Source organism: Myotis daubentonii, chromosome 6 (genome assembly GCF_963259705.1).
Source record: "Myotis daubentonii chromosome 6, mMyoDau2.1, whole genome shotgun sequence".
Taxonomy (NCBI): Eukaryota; Metazoa; Chordata; class Mammalia; order Chiroptera; family Vespertilionidae; genus Myotis; species Myotis daubentonii.
This window is the reverse complement of record NC_081845.1, coordinates 92670000-92690352: the sequence shown is the minus strand read 5'-3', so window position 1 is coordinate 92690352 and position 20353 is coordinate 92670000. Positions and strand designations below refer to the sequence as shown.

General features: G+C 43.4%; 1 protein-coding gene across 1 annotated transcript in view; it reads right to left on the bottom strand.

Moving 5' to 3' along the window:
* The window catches only part of SLC26A8 (solute carrier family 26 member 8), a 78322-nt gene that overhangs the window by 53340 nt on the left and 4629 nt on the right, over nt 1-20353 (bottom strand). Inside the window, exons 2-3 of the mRNA XM_059701847.1 lie at nt 10653-10792; nt 1487-1603 (exon numbers count right to left, since the gene is read on the bottom strand). Coding sequence (XP_059557830.1) covers nt 1487-1603; nt 10653-10792 — 257 coding nt within the window. The remainder of the gene's footprint in view (nt 1-1486; nt 1604-10652; nt 10793-20353) is intronic.

The window sequence follows — 20353 nt, the reverse complement described above, 5'->3', positions numbered from 1 at the left end:
AAATGTGTATCAGGTTCAGCTGCCGTGCCTGCTCTTAGAGCAATGAAAAGTGAGGTGGTGGTGAATATATCAGAAAACAAAGCTAACAGTAATAATAAGAAGAAAAATAATACCTAACACTTAGGAAGGATTTATTTACTAGGTGCAAAATGACACTGAGCTAAACCTGTTTCAAACATAACTTCATTTAGTGTTCACATCAACCTACAACGGGAGCAAAGGCAAACCTTACTTTTAAATTACCTGATAGCCCTGGCTGGTGTGCTCAATAGTTAGAGCGTTGGCCTGCACACTGAAGGGTTGTGGGTTTGATTCCCTGTCAAGGGCACATACCTAGGTTGCGGGTTCACTCCCTGCCTCTGGTAGGGTGCATGTGGGAGGCAATGAGTTGATGTGTCTCTCTCACCTCTCTCTCTCTCTCTCTCTCTCTCTCTCTCTCTCTCTCTCTCTCTCTCTCTCTCTCCCTCCCTGTCCCCCCGCCCCCTTCCTTCTACTTTCTCTGAAAATGGAAAAAATATCCTCAGGTGAGGATTTAAAAAAAGGAAAAAAAAGAAAACAACACATTACCCGACAGACCCAAAACTCTAATAGCTCTTATTACCAGTCTTTGGAAGTCATTGTAATGTGCCTTGGGGATGTGGGAATGAAATTGCTCTCTAATGTTTAAAAGTAAAATCGACACAATGAATTTTAGAAAAATATGTGCTATTGTCCTTTGAAAAGGCAGAGTAGCACTCCACAGCTAGAAGAATGGGATGGTCCCAGATTGAACAAACATCTGGAGAAAGAGTATGTCAGTCAGAATTATCAGCCTTGGTTGAAAATTCGTGGGGAAGGCCAGGAAAAGGCGCTTCACTGGGTGAAGGTTGGCAATGCCTAGACTGGTGGGGCATTTCGTAGTTTGATTTCTATGCAGGTTCACCTAGTAAATTTGCTGATTATCTGACCTTTAACTAGCTTGGTTCCTGTAACAGGCATTTCTGACTATAAAAGGGTAGATGGGTTTAACTCTGAGAAGAAAGTGCTCCTATGGATTTAAGTGCTTTGATTACCATGGTGGCATTTTCTCATTGTAAATTAATACAGTGAGAAAATGATCATTATGAATTGGGCCCATGGAGTTTGGTTATCCTGGGTCCAGTGGAAAGATGGATCCACTCAAAGTATTGGCGGAATTGTTCCTGGACCTTTCTGGTGGAGGCATTCAGATCCCAGTGCCAGGTAATTTCACCAAGGAGAGTGCTTCTGTCCTTTAATTCCTTTGGGAAATAGCTTTCTGGCCTTTTCGCCTGGTGGTGACATTGATAATGACATACTAGAAGTGTTCCATTTCTAAAATCTAAACACTAATCCTGTGGCTAGAATGCCCATCCTCTGTCCCCTTTCTTCCTACCTTGCACATAGCTTTAACTTGGGTTCCTTAGCAATAGGTAAATAATTGAGGTGGGGACTTCACCACCTCCTGCGGTTCCAGAACTGAACTCACCAATAGACATTTGATGACATGATCCAAAAATTACATAAATTACTGAAGAAGTGAAAGCTGCATATGAGATATTGAGAGGAGGGATCAGTTGCCTTGACAGCAAACTAAACGTCAGGACTGAAAAGAAAGATAATTTAGGTAAGAAAAGGTAGCCTGGCTTTTAAAAGTCACGTTAAATAAAAACTGTAAAGAATGTTTAAAGTGAAAATGATCTATGTATATGGCTGGCTGAGCATGGGGTTAGTGCCCCTTGACATACAGCCTTTAATTAGTATCTTTCATTGTCTCCTTTGATTCCTAGCTTCTCTTCCTGTTGTACCACATGGTTTTATACCTCAATTCTAAATCATAGGCTTAAACACCTTTCCCTGTGAGGTCTTCATGCTAATCATGGAAAGCAAACATCACAGCAGCCAGACCTCAACCTCCAACAGCTCAGAAGCAGCCCCCTGGCACCCCAGCCTCATACAGAGGCCCTGATAATTCTCCAGGACTGAAGGCACAGCTGGAGAGCAAGGCAAGAATCCCACTGAACTGACTGGGCTCCAAGTTGGTATGTGTTGTCTCTCTTCCATATGCTCATTACTCTCATCTCTTCTTTTAGCTCCTTCCTCAATACTTTCTTTTCTAAAAAGCACCATGAAAATCAGGAAATTTGAATCTGAGGCACTCAACTTAGATCATTCCAGTGAGCCCACTGAGCTGATTTATTGTCTTGGACAAGCAAGGCTCTTTTTTTTTTTTAATGGAAAAGTTAAAACATATACAAAAATAGAGTATAATGAAAACCATGTATCCACCAAACCTTCAACAATGGTCAATTCTTGGCCAATCTTGTTTTACCCATGCACCAACTCCCCTCCCACTCTATGTTATTTTGAAGCAAATCCAAAGACATGATCATTTCATCAGTAGATATTTCAGAATGTATCTTTAAAAGAAGACCCTATTTTAATGTAACTACAATATCATCATCATGCGTAAGAAATAATGGTTCTTTAACAGTATCAAATATCCAGCCAGTATTCACGTTTCCCTGCTTATCTCATGAACGGTTGTTGTGGTGGAGGGCCTCTCAGATGATCTGCAATGGCTAATTGGTTTTCATGCCCTTGTGTGATCCCCACCCCTTAAGTGTGGGATGGATCTTATAAGTTGCTTCTGATAAGTAGAATACAACAAAAAATGATAGGATATCACTTTTGATTTAGGTTGCAAGACGACTGTGGCTTCTGTCTTGGTCTCTCTCTCTCTCTCTCTCTCTCTCTCTCTCTCTCTCTCATTCAGGTCACCAGCCATCAGAGTTGACTTCAAGGGTGTGACTGATGCAATCATATAGAGCCCTGGGCTTAGAAGCTTCCACACTTGGCCTCATGCCTTACTCTGACCATCTTGAAATTCTGAATAATTTTTGAACGAGGGGCTCTGCATTTCATTTCACATTGGGTCCCATACAAGTAGTTGGTCCTGCCAGCTGTCATCCTGTGAGGACACTCAAGCAGCCACATGGCAAGAAAACCAGGCCTGTCAGCAAACACGTTGGTGGAAACTGACCCTCAAGCCTCAGGTGACTGACACCTTGACTGAGACCTTGAGCCAGAAGTATAGTGGGTTTGGGGTTTGGGGGTGATATTAAAGAAATCATTTGCTATTATATGTTGTGCTTTCTTTTACAATCTTTGTGTTTACATTGGGGCTCAAATACGAACTTCACATTGATTGATATATTTCTGAAGTCTCCTGTAATTTATAGGTTGCCCTTCCACATTTTTTTCTAAGCAAGGCTCTATTGATTGCAAGAAACAGTAAACCTGCTCAGATTAGCTTAAGCAAAACAGAAAATTTATTAAAAGAGTACAAAGGGCAGCTGAGCCACATGAGAGACTGGAACCAGAACCAAAAAGCCACCAGGATTTAAGGAAGCTACTTTCCCCTTCTCTTTGTCTCCAGGTTTGCCTGGTCTCCTGTCTTTGTTTCCAGTTTGGGGCTATAATGGACTATACTGCTATGAATATTTTTATACACAGGTCTCCTGGTACATAGATGTATAAGTTCCTTGAGAGAATATATCCTGCAGCATAACTGCAGGGGCATTTACCAGAAAATGCCAAACCGTTTTCTAAATGGTTGCACATTGCACTCCCACCAGCATTGAATGACAGTTCCCATTGTTTGCCTCTGTATTAGCACATGATACTGTCAGATTTTTAATTTTTAATGTGTATGAGCTAGTGTGTAATTTATTTTAATTTCAATTTTCACTTCATTGACTGCCAATAATGTTGATTAATTTCATTGTTCCTTACAGATTTGTAGGAGTATATATGTTACAGATTGTCATTTGTTGGGTATATTGTTACAAATCTCTCTCCCATTCTGTGGTTCGCTTTTCAATCTTCATGGTGTCTTGGAATGAACAGTTCTTAACTTTTACTTAATTCAATCTTTTATTTAACTCAATTTGTCTTTTCCTTTTAGGCTAGTGAAAATTTGTTGTTGTTTTTACAAGACTGCTTTTATTCTTTTTTTTAATCCTCACCCAAGGATATTTTTCCATTGATTTTTAGGGAGAGTGTGAGAGAGAGGGAAAGACAGAGAGAAACATTGATGTGAGAGAAACACATTGATTGGTTGCCTCCTGCATGAGCCCAGACCAGGGCCCACATCGGGGAGGAACCTGCAACGAAGGTACGTGCCCTTGACCAGAATAGAACCCAGGACTCTATCCACTGAGCCAAACTGGCCAGGGCCCAAAAAATGTTTATTGCTTTACCTTTAACATTTAGATCTTTAATCTGCCAGGTATAGATTTTTGTGTATGGTGGGAGATAGAAGTCTGTCTTTTCACACAAGAGTCCAATTGTTTCACACAATTTATGAAAAAGTCTGTTTCTATTGTGACACATATGATATAAACCATGCAACTTATCTATGTGTAACTCTTTTCTGTTCCATTGGCCTAATTGTCTATCTCTGCAAAACCACACTGTCTTAATTACTTTTTTAGTAATTAATTTAGTAATAGTTTTGATAATTAATTTAGTAATCCCCACTTTTATTGTCAAATGTAATACACACATAGCAAGTGGATTAAAATAGGTGTTGAGCTTAATAAATATCTATAAAACAAACACCCATGTTACCACCGTCCAGGTCTTTGATCACAACTCCATTTCTTCCCACACAGGTATTTGTTATTTTGACTTTTGTGATAATAGTCTCTTAGCTTTCTTTATGGTTTTAGCACCAGTGTACATATTTCTTAACAATGTAGTTTAGTAAGATAGTGAATGCTTTCCTCCTAAGGTCAGGAACAAGGCAAGAATTCCTAGTCTCACCACTCCTATTCAACATAGTACTGGAAGTTTTAACCAGCACAATAAACAAGAAAAGGTAAAAAACAACAATACCCATTTGGAATAGAAAGAGAGAAACACAACTGTTCATATTCACAGACAACATGATTGTCAATGTAGTCAATTCTAGGAAATCTACAAAAGATTCTTAGAACTGTCCAGCTGACGTGGCTCAGTTGTTGAGCATCAACATATGAACCAGGAGGTCACAGTTCGATTCTCTGTCAGGGAACATGCCTGGTGTTGTAGGCTCGATCCCCGGTGTGGGGTGTGCAGGAGGCAGCCAATCGATGATTCTCTCTCATCATTAATGTTTCTCTCTTTCCTTCTCCCTACCTCTCTGAAATCAATAAAAAGATATTTAAAAAAAAAGATTCTTAGAACTACTAAGTGAATTGCAGGATACAAGGTGAACACATAAATACCAACTACATTTCTATATACAAACAATGAACAACTGGAAACCAAAATTGTTTTAAATTATCATATACAATATCTCCTCAAAAATGAGATAGGCATAAATCTAACAAAATATGTATAAGATCTGTATGCTGAAAACTATAAATGCTAATGAAAGAAGTCAAAGAAGACCTAAATAAATGAAGAGACATACTGTGGTCATGGATTGGAAACTCAACATAATTATCTGCAAAGTGATCTATGAATTTAATGCAACAGCTATAAAAATCTCTCAGTAGAATTTTTTGTGTGAATATAGACAAAATGTTTATATGGAAAAATAGCTAAAACAATTTTGAAAAAAGAACAAAGTTGGAGGAATCACTCTATCCAATTGTAAGACTAACTATAAAGACACAATAATTAAGATATGACATTGGCAAAGGATAGACACATAGATCAATAGAACAGAATAGAGAGTCCAGAAATATACCCACAAAAACATGGCTATATGATCTTTGACAAAAGTGCAAAAACAATTCAATGGAGAATAGTCTTCTTTAAAAATAATGCTGAAAATGCAACAAAAAATAATCTTGACCTATGTTTCTCATGTTATACAAAGATCAACTAAAGATGGATCATAGATCTTAATGTAAAACATAAAACTATAAGACCTAGAAGAAAACATAGGAGAAACATTTTGTGACCTCGATTTAGGTGAATAGTTCCAATATATGATAGAAAAAGCACAATCTGTAAAAGAAAAAAATTGGACTTTATCAAAATTAAAACCTTTTGCTCTGTGAAATAAACTGTCAAGAATGAAAAGATAAGCTACAGACTGAAAGTATTTGCAAATCACATATCTAGAAAGAACTTGAATCCAGAATATATAAAAAATTCTCAAAAATTAACAATAAGAAAACCAAAAATCCAATTTTAAAAATGGGCAAAGGATTTGAACAGATATTTCACCAAAGAGAATATGAGGGTAGCAAATAAGAACATAAAAAGATGTTTGACCTCATTAGCAATCAGGAAAATGCAAATTAAAACCACAATCATATACCACTACAAACCTCTTAGAATGGCTAAAATAAAAGACACTGAAAACTAGGATTCATCAAAATAAAAAATGTTTCTCTTTAAATATTTTGTAAAGACAGGCTACAGGTCTGACCAGGTGGCTCAGTCAGTCAGAGCTTCATCCCTACACCAAAGATTGTGGGTTCGATTCCCAGACAGGGCTCGATCCTGGGTCAGAGCATGCATGGAGGCAACTGATTAATGTTTCTCTCTCTCATTGAAGTTTCTCTCTCTCTTGCTCTCCCTTCCTCTCTCTCAAGTTAGTATAAACATATCCTCAGGTGAGAATTTAAACACACACTCACATACAAAAAAATGACAGGCTACAGGCTGGAAGAAAATATTTGCAAAACACATTAACAGAGAACTAATATAAAAAATCCTATCTAATAAAGAGGTAATATGCAAATTGACCATCACTCCAACATACAAGATGGCCACCCTCATGTGGTCAAAGATGGCCGCCCCCAGGTGGACACAAGATGGACAGCAGGGGAGGGCAGTTGGGGGCGATCAGGCCAGCAGAGGAGGGCAGTTGGGAGGGCCCAGGCCTGTGAAAGAGGGCAGTTGGGAGGGACCAGGCTTGCAGGGAGGGCAGTTTGGGGCAACCGGGCCAGCAGAGGAGGGCAGTTGGGGGAGACCAGGCCAGCAGGGGAGGGCAGTTAGGCGTCGATCAAGCTGTCAGGGGAGTGGTTAGGGCAGTGGTTCTCAACATGTGGGTTACGACCCCTTTGGCGGTCAAAAGACCCTTTCATAGGGGTAGCCTAAGACCATCCTGCATATCAGATATTTACATTACGATTCATAACAGTAGCAACATTACCGTTATGAAGTAGCAACAAAAATAATTTTATGGTTGGGTCACAACATGAGGAACTGTATTTAAAGGGCCAGAGGTTGAAAACCACTGGGTTAGGGGGTGTTCAGGCTGGCAGGCAGAAGTAGTTAGGGGCAATCAGGCAGGCAGGTAGGCAAGCAGTTGGGAGCCAGCAGTCCTGGATTGTGAGAGGGATTTCTGACTGCCTGCAGTCGGACATCCCTCAAGGGGTCCCAGATTGGAGAGGTTGTAGGCTGGGCTGAGGGACACACACACCCTGCACAAATTTCGTGCATCGGGCCTCCAGTATATAAATAATTCTCAAAAATCAATAGTGAAAATTCAAACAATCCCATTAGAACCTGAGCAAAATACAAGAAGAGCCATTTATTAAAATATATAGATAGAAAATTCCCATATGAAAAGTTGTTCAACATCCGTAGCCATTAGGGAAATGCAAACTGAAACCACAGTGAGATCTCACTACAAGCTATCAGAATGACTAAAGTAAAAAGTAGTGACAACACCAAATGCTGGTGAGGATGCAGAGCCACCAGATCCCTCACAGATTGCTGATAGGAATATCAAATGACACAACCACTCTGGAGAACAGCTTGGCATGTCCTTAAATTAAACATGCAACTACCCTACATTCCAATAATTACACTCCTGGATATTTATCCCAGAGAAATGAGGACTATGATCACTATCCTACACACAAATGTCCATAGCAGCTGTATTTGTAACAGCCAAAAGCTGCAAACAATTCCAATGTCCTACGAGGGTGAATGTTTAAACCAACTGTGGTACATCCATACCATGGAATACTACTTGACAAGAAACAAAACAAAACGGGAATAAACTATGGATACACACAACTGCCTAGATCAGCGGTTATCAACCTGTGGGTCGCGACCCCTTTGGGGGTCGAACGACCCTTTCACAGGGGTGGCCTAAGACCATCGGAAAACACATATATAATTACATATTGTTTTTGTGATTAATCGCTATGCTTTAATTATGTTCAATTTGTAACAATGAAATTGGGGGTCACCACAACATGAGGAACTGTATTAAAGGGTCGCGGCATTAGGAAGGTTGAGAACCACTGGCCTAGATGAATCTCCAGAGACTTAAGATGCTGAAAAAGCCAGTCTCAAAGGTTTGCATATGTATGACTAGTGTTTGCTAGAAGCTGAGGAGGGAATGGGGACAGGAAGCAATTTGGGGTGATTATTGAAGGGCAACAAGAGGGATCCCTGTGGAGGTGGAAATGTTCTGTATTTTTATTGTAACAACACCAATAACCTGGTTGTAAGATTGAGCTATAGTTTTGCAAGTTGTTACCATTGGGGAAAGCGGGTGAAGGATACAGGGATTGCTCTGTAATTTCTTACAAGTGCATTTAAATCTATAATTATCTCAAGTAGACAGTTTAATGAAGAAATACTAACAATATCAAGTGCTGACAAGAGTGTGGAGGAACTAGAATTCTCATACATTGCTGGTGGAGATGTAAAATGGTAGGTACAGCCACTCTGGAAAAACAGTTTGGCAGTTTCCTATAATGCTAAATATACATTTTACCAGCCCTAGCCAGTTTGGCTCAGTGGATAGAGTGTCGGCCTGCAGACTGAAGAGTCCCAGGTTCAATTCTGGTCAAGGGCACATGCTCAGGTTGTGGGCTGAATCCCCTAGGGGATGTGCAGGAGGCAGCCAATCAATGATTCTCTCTCATCATTGATGTTTCTATCTCATATGTTTATGTACACACACACACACACACACACACACACACACACACACATACATACACTTTACCATATGACCAACAATACCACTCCTGGGTATTTAATACCTGAGAGAAATGAAAACATGTTCACACAAAAATCTGTACATAACTGTTCATAGCAACTTTATGTGTGACGGCCAAAAACTGGAAACAAATTGTCCATCAACAAATGAATGGATAAACCAACTGTGGTACAGCCATACAGTGAAATATTTCTCAGCAATGACAAGGGACAAAGTATTGATGCACATAACCATTCGCAATAATTTCAAAAACCTAATGCCGAACTAAAGAAGCCAGCCTTCAAAAGTGACATACGAGATGAGTCCATTTATACGATAGTCTCAAAAAGACAGGACCTGGTGACTGAGAACATGTCGGTGACTGCAGGGGTTGGAGGGAAGGGGAGGGTGTGACTGAAAAGGGGTGGCACAGCAGAGATTTGGGGCTGATGGGACTGTTATGCATCTTGATTGTGGTGGGGGTTACATACATCTACATAAGTGTTTAAATTCACAGAACTTACACCAAAAGGAAAAAAGCCAATGTTACTGTATGATGATTTTTTTTAAAGGATCCCTTTCCTCAACTAACAGCTCTGTGTCAGAAAGCTGCCCCTTGGCCCTTTGTTGGTCTCTTCTGTGCTAGGCACAGCCCGTACAGTTAGTCACAAGCTTCAATCCTGCCTGGTTGACGGACAGAGAAACAGAGGTGTTTAAAGTCTGTGTAGGGATCTGTGAACCACCGTGAGTAAAAGATTAACAAAATCCTTTCCCTTTCTCTGTAGATAAATTTGATCTTGGGTTAACTTTCCATGTGTTGTTTTTTTAAAAAAAACCTGATAACAGTGGAATGTCAGCTGTGTTACCAGCCAACATTGGTTATATCGTAAAAATGAACCTGATTCACCCTGGCCGGTGTTGCCTAATGGTTAGAGTGTTGGCCTGGTCAAGGGCACATACCTGGGTTGCAGGTTTGATCCCTGGCCCGGGTTGGATGCATGTGGGAGGCAACCAATTGATGTGTCTCTCTCACATTGATCTGTGTGTGTCTCTATCTCTCTCTCTCTCTCTCCCCGACCTCCTTACCCTCCCACTCTCTCTAAGAATCAGGGAGAAAAAAATATCCTCCAGTGAGGATTAACAACAACAACAAAAATAAAAATGTAAAATGAGCCTGATTAGTATACTCCGTCTGGACCAAGAGGACTGAACGAAAGAGAATAGCCAGTGGGAAGCCCTAGCTTCGGCTTCTCTGAGCACGGTGATCTTATAACTGGGCATGGCACCTGTGGGACCGTGGAAGCAGGAGTTAAAGAAAATGGCCAGAGAGGTTGGCTCCTGTTTGGGAAATGAGGCTTCTAAGCCCAGCGAGCTCCCTATCCATCTGCATGATCTTATCTTCAATCCGGACTGCCATTCAGAAGACCAAAGAGTTGCCCCTGGACCGTGTGCGTGACTCGGTGAAGAGGTGCTCGCATGCTATGTTTCATACCCTTCACCTTTCTAAGTGAAACCGATGCCATAAAGTCTATTGTAGTCATGTGAGTGTGAAATGACTAGTTAAGCAAAATATGGCCATGAATGGGCCTTGCAGATACTCTTGGAAGTATTCAGGGTCCCAAACTACACTGGGCCTTTTGGAACCATCCTGAGTTACACATCTGGCAGGTAAGGTAAGTCTGTGGGTGAAAAGGCTTCGTATCTTCCTTACCTTGGGGAATTTGCACAAGGCCAACACTTATACCTGCAAGTAAGTCTCCAAGAAGCCATTCCTTGAATCGATACAAACACATCCACTCTAGGAAGGGAAAGATTGTAATCATGCAATTCAGGAACCTGTCCCATGAGCAGCTGTGAGAAAGAAGAACAGAGACTTGGTTAGTTCTCCAAAGAAAAAGCCCACGTAGCCCAGAAAAGGCACGGTACATAATTCTTCCCCCACAGCAGAGTTCCGTATTCGCACTGTCAACACTTGGATATACTGGACTGGATAATTCTTGGTCAGGCTGCCCTATGCATTATAGACGTTTAGCAACATCGCACTAGATGCCCCCTCTCCCAGGTGTGACACCCCAAAATGTCCCCAGACATTGCCAAATGTTCCCTGGGAGACAAAATCGCCTCCAGTTGAGAGCCATCATCATACATATAACAAAATCTAAGCCTTATAAGTCCAGAGTATAAATCAAGTCTGTGTTTTTATTGGATGTTTAGAAAGATATAAACGTACCAAGTTTCCAGTGGAAAATGGACTGTTATTGATTTCTTTTGATAAGGACAGTTTTTTTGATATGGTGGGGGGGGGCAATTAACACATCCACATCATTCCCATATACTAAATTTCTACTGAACACTAACTCTATGTGACTTTGACCTATAATATGTAGAAATGTATAGAAAATATAGAATGTGAAGTTACCATACTCAGGGAGTTAGCCATGTAAATAAAAAGCAGTAAAATAACGACTGTTATCCTTTAATCCAGGAGATATCAACCAGAAGTAATTCTGTTCCCCAGGGGGCATTTTGCCATGTCTGGACACATTTTTTATTATCATGATGGGCATCGAGTGGGTAGATGCAAGGGATGCTGCTAAACACCCTAAAGTGTACAGAACAGCTCTTTATAAGAAACAATTGTCTGGTCCAAAATGTCAATGATACTGAAATTGAGAAAACCTATTTTAACCTTTAGATCATCTAAAACAGAAGAATGACCACCATCAATCAATAGCTCAGTAAAACTAGTTTGGTTTTATATGGCTTTCTGCTACTTACATTTTAGTATGGGCTGAAAGCAAAGAGTATGAAGATTTTTCATGTATGAGCTGTAGTTGGGTAACTGGGACTGGACTGTGGCACGGCTAACATGTGTGCCAGAAGAGAAGTAATTTAACTAACGTATGTTTGACTCTCACAACTTCAGGAGCATTACTGTCCCTAAGGGCCGAACAGGTGTAAGTGACTTTCCCAAAGTCACAGTAGTGTGAGCAGCGCTGGGGCTAGAAACCAGGTCTCCTGATTCCTCGTTCAGTGTTCTGTCCACTCGGTTGCTGCCACATTTCCTATCGACAGCTGTCAAATTCTGCTCACGAGCCAAGAGCAAGACCATTGGTTTGAAAGGAGCATCATATTGCTATTTATATGAGAGCCCCTGGGTGTTGGGCAGGTGCTCTGTCCTCCTATGGAGGTGCGTAAAGCATGGCACTGGGACAATCTGTTTCTTCTCCAAGTCCAGTCTGCCCTCCTCTCCTCCTCTCCATGTGCCACTTGGCAAAAGACTAGCTACCGTCGGCAAATCATCCACGTTCTTTCGCATGGCAAAACAAGACGAAGAGGGAATAATGAGGATCTAAAACTGAAGAAAATCAAGGAGGGTGTTACAGGAATAGACATTGAAATTGTAGCTTAAAAATGAGGAATGTAAGTCAATGTGACAGCAAATGGGAGATTTTGACAAGGAGGGGTGTGTTTGCAGTTACTAACTAAGAGGGAGAAAATGGGAAGAGAGATTAGATTTGCTGCAGAAAGGAAGAGATGGAGTTAAAAGATTGTGAGGTGTTGGTTTTTTTGTTTTGTTTTATTTAACTAAAAACCTCCACGTATACAGTTCTTTTTATTTGCATGGTGATTGAGAAACCTTTAGCCTCCTCATCAAGAAAACAAGAGAGAGGGGGAGAGCACAAATAAATAAAAACAGAAATGAAATAAAGGGTTACAACCAACACCACAGAAATACAAAAGATGAAAAGAGAATACTATTAACAATTATATGCCAACAAATTGGACGACCTAAAAGAAATGGATACATTTCTAGAAACATACAAGCTTCCAAGACTGAACCAGGAAGAAAGAGAAAATCTAAACAGACCAATTACTAGCAATGAAATTGAAGCAGTAATAATAAAAAAACCTCCCAAGAAACAAAAGTGCAGGACCAGACAGCTTCACTGGTGAATTCTACCAAACACTTAAAGAAGAATAATACCTATTCTTCTCAAACTATTACCAAAAAAATTGAAGAGGAAGAAACACTTCCAAATTCATTCTACATGGCCAGCATTAACCTGTCACCAAAAAGAAGAAGAAGAGGGAGGAAGAGGAGGAGGAGGAGGAGGAGGAGGAGGAGGAGGAGGAAGAGGAGGAGGAGGAGGAGGAGAAAAGAAAGAAAATTATCGGCCAATATCCCTGATAAATAGACGTGAAAATTCTCAACAAAGCACTAGCAAACTGAATTCAACAATACATTAAAAAGATTATATATATCGTGATCAAGTGAGATTTAACCCAGGGATGCAAGGATGGCTCAATATCTATAAACAATTAATGTTATACATTACATCAACAAAAGCAAGGATGAAAATCATGTAATCATCTCAATATAGCATTATGTCATCTGCAAGTAGTGACAGTTTTACTTCTTCCTTTCCAATTTTGATGCCTTTTATATCTTTTCCTTGTCTGCTGTGACTAGGACTTCCAATACTATATTGAATAACAGTGATGGGAGCAGGCATCCTTGTCTTGTTCCTGATCTTAGAGGGGAAGCTTTCAGCTTTCACCATTAGTACGATGTTAGGTGTGGGTATGTCATATGTGGCCTTTATTATGTTAAGGTAAGTTTCCTCTATATCCACTTTGTTAAGAGTTTTTGTCATAAGTGATGCTGAATTTTGTTGAATGCTTTTTATGCATCTATTGAGAGCAAAAGACAAAGAGAGAATCTTAAAAGCAGCAAGAGAAAGAAACTCAGTTACCTACGAGGGAATACCCATACGACTGTCAGCTGATTTCTCAACAGAAACTTTGCAGGCCAGAAGGGAATGGCAAGAAATATTCAAAGCGATGAATACCAAGAACCTACAACCAAGATTACTTTATCCAGCAAAGCTATCATTCAGAACGGAAGGTAAGATAAAGAGCTTCACAGATAAGGAATAGCTAAAGGAGTTCATCACCACCAAACGAGTATTATATGAAATGCTGAAAGGTATCCTTTAAGAAGAGGAAGAAGAAGAAAAAGGTAAAGATACAAATTATGAACAACAAACATGCATCTATCAACAAGTGAATCTAAGAATCAAGTGAACAAATAATCTGGTGATCATAATAGAATCAGGGACATAGAAAGGGAATGGACTGACTATTCTTGGGGGGGAAAGGGGTGTGGGAAATGCGGGAAGAGACTGGACAAAAATCGTGCACCTATGGATGAGGACAGTGGGTGGGGAGTGAGGGTGGAAGGTGCGGGGGCGGGGGGACTGGGAGGAGGGGAGTTATGGGGGGAAAAAAGAGGAACAAATGTAATAATCTGAACAATAAAGATTTAATTTAAAAAAAAACAAAAAAAAAAAACAACAACAAGAAAGCCCACTGCATGCGAGAACATATTTGCAAATGTTATCTCCGATAAGGGTTTAATCTCCAACAATTACAGGGAACTCATACAACTCAACAGAAGGAAGATAAACAATCCAATAAAAAAATGAGCAAAGGACCTAAATAGACACTTTTCAAAAGAGGACATACAGAAGGCCCAGAGACATATGAAAACATGCTCAAAGTCACTAATCATCTGAGAGATGCAAATCAAAACAACAATGAGGTATCATCTCACACCTGTCAGAATGGCTATCATCAACAAATCAACAAATGACAAGTGCTCGAGAGGATGCAGAGAAAAAGGAACCCTCCTTCACTGCTGGTGGGAATGCAGACTGGTGCAGCCACTGTGGAAAACAGTACAGCATTTCCTCAAAAATTTAAAAATGGAACTGCCATTTGACCCAGTAATACCACTTCTAGGAATATATCCCAAGAAAACAGAAACACCAATTAGAAAGGATATATGCACCCCTATGTTCATAGCAGCACAATTTACAATAGCTAAGATTTAGAAACAGCCTAAATGTCCATCAGCAGATGAGTGGATTAGAAAACTATGGTACATCTACACAATGGAATACTATGCTGTTATTAAATAGAAGGAATTCTTACCATTTGCAGCAGCATGGATGGACCTGGAGAGCATTATGCTAAGTGAAATAAGCCAGGCAGTGAAAGAAAAATACCACATGATCTCACTCATTTATAGGTAATAAAGAACATTATAACCCGTTAAACAAAAAGATAGTTACAGAGGCAGAGAAGCATCAAACAGGCTTTCAAATTACAGTGGGAAGGCTGGGGAGTGTTGGGGGGAGGGGTAAGAGATCAACCGAAGGACTTGTATACATATAAGCATAACCAATGGACTCAAGACATTGGAGGGGTGGGGTGAGGGCATGTGCCGGTGGGTAGGGGAGGTCAGGGGAAGGTCAATGGGGGAAAAAGGAGACATATGTACTACTATTTGTAATACTTTAAACAATAAAATACAATTAAAAATTAAAAATAAGTATAAGAAAATCTTGGTTAAAAGCATTTTTAAATGAATAGGGTGTTAATTTTCACATATGACATACAGACTGGAAATTTTATCTGTTAAATGGAGGTTCACAAAATTGAGGTTTTACTGTAATAAACCCTTTGACATCAGTCTTAGTAATATATGTTTTGATGTGTTCCCTTGGGCAAGTGCAACTAAAGAAAAAAATTAACAAATGGGACTACGTCAAACTAAAAAGCTTCTGTACCATGAAGGAAACCATCAGCAAAATGAAGACAATCTACTGAATGAGAAAAGATACGAATTCCCAAATGATATAGCCAATAAGGGGTTAATATTCAAAATTTATGAAGAACTCATACAACTTAATAACAAAAAAAACCCTACAATTGATAAAAAATGGACAGAGGAGCCCTAGTCAGTATGGCTCAATTGGTTGGAGCATCGTCCTGTGCACCAAAGGGTTGTGGGTTTGGTTCCTGGTCAGGGCATGTACATGGGTTGTAGGTTTGATCCCCAGTCTGGGCATGTAAGGGAGGCAGCTGATTAATGTTTCCATCAATGTTTCTCTGTCTCTCTCTCTTCTTCTTCCTCTCCCTTCGTCTCTCTCTCAAATCAATTAAAGCATATTCTTGGGTGATGATTTAAAAAAAAAATGAACAGAGACATAAAAAGACATTTCTCCAAAGAAGACATACAGATGGCCAACAGACATATGAAAAGATGCTCGACATCACTAATCATCAGGGAAATGCAAGTCAAAACCACAGTGAGACACCACTTCATACCAGTTAGAACAGATATTATCAAAAAGTCAACAAATAACAAGTGTCGGTGGGATGTGGAGAAAAGGGAATCCTGTGCACGGTTAGTGGAACTATAAGTTGGTACAGCCACGAAAAACAGTATCAAGGTTCCTCAAAAAACTAAAAATAGAAATACCATATGACCCAGCAATTCCACTTCTGGGTGTTTATCTGAAGAAAACAAACAAACAAAACATTCAAAAAGATATATGTAATCGTATGTTCATTGCAGCATTATTTACAACTAGAGGCCCGGTGTATGAAATTCATAAATGGGTTGGGTCCCTAGGCCTGGCCGGTGATCAGGGCCAATCAGGTTCCCCACCTCCCCGCCTCTCCCCCTGCTTCCTCGCCACTTGTGTTCGCTGCCACCCACCCCTAGTTCTCTGTTTTAGCCTGGGGGCCGGGCACTGATCAGCGGATCAGGGCCTGCCAGCTGGGGGGAGAGACCAGGAGGTTGGCCGGCAGGCTCCATCAGCAAATGGGGCCTGTGGGCTGGGGGAAGCTCCTGCGTTGAGTGTCTGCCCCCTGGTGGTCAGTGCGCATCAAAGTGACCGGTTGTTCCGGTTGTTTCATTGTAAGAGTTTCTTAGGCTTTTATATATATAGACTAGAGGCCCGGTGCACAAAAATTTGTGCACTCGGGGGGGAGGGGGGTCCCTCAGCCCGGCCTGTGCCCTCTCGCAATCTGGGACCCCTCAGGAGATAACAACCTGTTGGCTTAGGCCTGCTCCCGGGTGGCAGAGGGCAGGCCCAAACCCTAGGTGCAGCCCCTGGTCGGGGTCAGAGCAGGGCCGATTGGGGAGTTGGGGTGCCTCCCCCTGTCATACACAGAGCAGGGCGATTGGGAGGTTGTGATTCCACCCTCAGTCACGCTCAGGGTAGGGCCAATTGGGGGATGGGGCACCATCCCGTCACACTCAAGGCAGGGTCGATGGGGAGGGTCGATGGGGAGGTTGCGGCGCCACCCCCTGTCATGCACAGAGCAGGGCCCATCAGGGGGTTGGGGCGCCGCCCTCTATCACCCACAGAGCAGGGCCGATCAGGGGGTTGGGGTGCCGCCACTCTCACACTCAGGGCAGGGCCGATGGGAGGTTATGGCTCTACCCCGTCACACACAGAGCAGGGCCCGTGGGGGGGGGAGGCACCGCACCCTGTCACACACAGAGCAGGGCCGATCAGGGGGTTGGGGCGCCACACCCTGTCACACACAGTGCCGCAGGGCGATCAGGGGGTTTGGGCGCTGCCCCCTGTCATGCTGATCCCGGTGCTGGGAGGCCTCGCGGCTCCGCTGATCCCGGTGCTGGGAGGCATATTACCCTTTTACTATATAGGGTAGAGGCCTGGTGTATGGGTGGGGGCCGGCTGGTTTGCCCTGAAGGGTGTCCCGGATCAGGGTGGGGGTCCCCACTGGGGTGCCTGGCCAGCCTGGGTGAGGGGATGATGGCTGTTTGCAGCTGGTCACACACCCTTCAGGGTGGGGATCCCCATTGGGGTGCCTGGCCAGTCTGGGTGAGGAGCTGAGGGCTGTTTTCAGGCTGGGGGTGACTGAAGCTCCCAACCGCTCCTTTTTTTCTTTTTTTTTCTTTTTTATTCTGGGCCAGCTTTAGCTTTGAGGCTTGGCTCCAGCTCTTAGGCCTCTGCTGCTGAAAGTAGGTTTCTGGCCTTTGCTTACAATGTTGCGATCCTGCTGGCTGAAGCCCGGCAGGTTTCTGGGGTTTTGTTTAGCTTCCATGTTTGTTACATAGTTGCTTGCAGCTCAGAGGCCTGCAGCGGCAGGCGGGGAATGTTGGAGTCCTCCGTCACTGAAGCAAGCAAGGCTCATGTTAGTTTCAAGCTGCCTGGCTGCCAGCCGCCATCTTGGCTGGAAGTTAATTTGCATATTGCCCTGATTAGCCAATGGGAAGGGTAGTGGTCGTACGCCAATTACCACGTTTCTCTTTTATTAGATAGGATAGCCACGATGGACACAACCTAGGTGTCCACTGATAGAGGAATGGATAAAGACATGATGTAATGGACTATTACTCAGATATAAAAAAAATGAAATCTTGACATTTGTGACAATATGGATGGCAACATTGTATTATGCTAAGTGAAATAAGTCAGACAGAGAAAGGCAAATACCACATGATTTCACCTGTATGTAGAATCTAAAAAAAACCCCACAGAAACAAACAAACAAAACAAAACAAAAACGGACTCACAGAAACAGAGGCAAACTGATTGTTGCCAGAGGGGAGGTGACTATGGGGGGGGAGGTGAAAAAGGTGAAGGGGAATATCCTATCTAATAAAAGAGAAACATGGTAATTAGTGTACGACCGCTACCCTTCCCATTGGCTAATCAGGGCGATATGTAAATTAACTGCCAGCCAAGATGGCGGCCAGCAGCCAGGCAGCTTGAAACTAACATGAGGCTTGCTTGCTTAGTGACGGAGGAAACCATTGTTCCCCGGCTGCCTTGCCGGCCTCTGAGCCTGCAGTTTGAAACATTGTAACAAATATAGAAGCTAAACAAAACCCCAGAAACCTGCTTTCAGCGAGCCGGGATCTCAGAGCTGGAGTTATACATTGTTTTGATTATATAACCCAAACAAACCAGATACCTGCTTTCAGCAGCTGAAGCCTCAGAGCTGGAGCCAGAGCTAAAGCTGGCCCAGAATAAAAAAAAAGAAAAGAAAAAAAGGAGCAGTTGGGAGCTTCAGCCCTCAGTCCCTCACCCAGACTGGCCAGGCACTCCAGTGGGGACCCCCACCCTGAAGGGTGTGTGACCAGCTGCAAACAGCCATCATCCCCTCACCCAGGCTGGCCAGGCACCCCAGTGGGGACCCCCACCCTGATCCAGGACACCCTTCAGGGCAAACCAGCCAGCCCCACCCATGCACCAGGCCTCTATCCTATACAGTAAAAGGGTAATATGCCTCCCAGCACCGGGATCAGTGTGACAGGGGGCAGCGCCCAAACCCCCTGATCGCCCTGCAGCTCTGTGTGTGACAGGGGGCGGGGCCACAACCTACCTATCCGCCCTGCTCTGTTCGTGACAGGGGAAGGCGCCCCAACCTCCTGATCAGCCCTGCTCTGTGCCTGATACAGGGGAGCTCCCCAACCCCCTGATCACCCTGTGTGTGACAGGGTGCGGCGCCCCAACGCCCCCCCACCCACAGGCCCTGCTCTGTGTGTGACAGGGTAGAGCCATAACCTCCCCATCGGCCCTGCCCTGAGTGTGAGAGTGGCGGCGCCCCAACCCCCTGATCGGCCCTGCTCTGTGGGTGATACAGGGCGGCGCCCCAACCCCCTGATCCACCCTGCTCTGTGTGTGACAGGGGGCGGTGCCCCAACTCCCCTATTGGCCCTGCTCTGTGCATGACAGGGGGGAGCTCCCCAACCCCCTGATCGACCCTGCTCTGTGTGTGACAGGGTACGGAGCCCCAACCCCCCTGATGGGCCCTGCTCTGTGCATGACAGGGGGCAGTGCCCCAACTCCCTGATCTGCCCTGCTCTGTGCGTGACAGGGGGTGGCGCCGCAACTTCCCTATCGACCCTGCCTTGAGTGTGACAGGGGGCGGTGCCCCAACCCCCCAATCGGCCGTACCCTGAGCGTGACTAGGGGTGGCATCGCAACCTCCAGATCTGCCCTGCTCTGTGCATGACAGGGGGCGGTGTTCCAACTCCCCAATCAGCCCTGCTCTGAGCCCGACCATGGGCTGCACCTAGGGATTGGGCCTGCCCTCTGCCTCCCGGGAGCAGGCCTAAGCCAGCAGGGTGTTATCTCCCGAGGGGTCCCAGACTGCGAGAGGGCACAGGCCAGGCTGAAGGACCTCCCCTTCCCCCCAAGTGCACAAATTTTTGTGCACCGGGCCTCTAATATATATATATAAAAGCCTAAGCGACGGTTCAACCATTTGACTGTTCAACTGTTCAACCAGTAGCTATGACATGCAATGACCACCAGGGGGTAGTAGACGCTCAACGCATAGGCATGGAAACATGGAACAGACTGATGAATCTCAGGGGGAAAGAGGGAGAGGGGAGGGCGGGAAGAGATTAACCAAAGATCTGATATGCATACTAGAGGCCCGGTGCACAATCATTCGTGCACTGGTGGGGTCCCTTGGCCTGGCCTTCGGGGAATGGGCAGAAACCGGCAGTCTGACATCCCCCAAGGGGTCCCGGATTGTGAGAGGGTGCAGGCCAAGCCGAGGGACTCCACTGGTGTA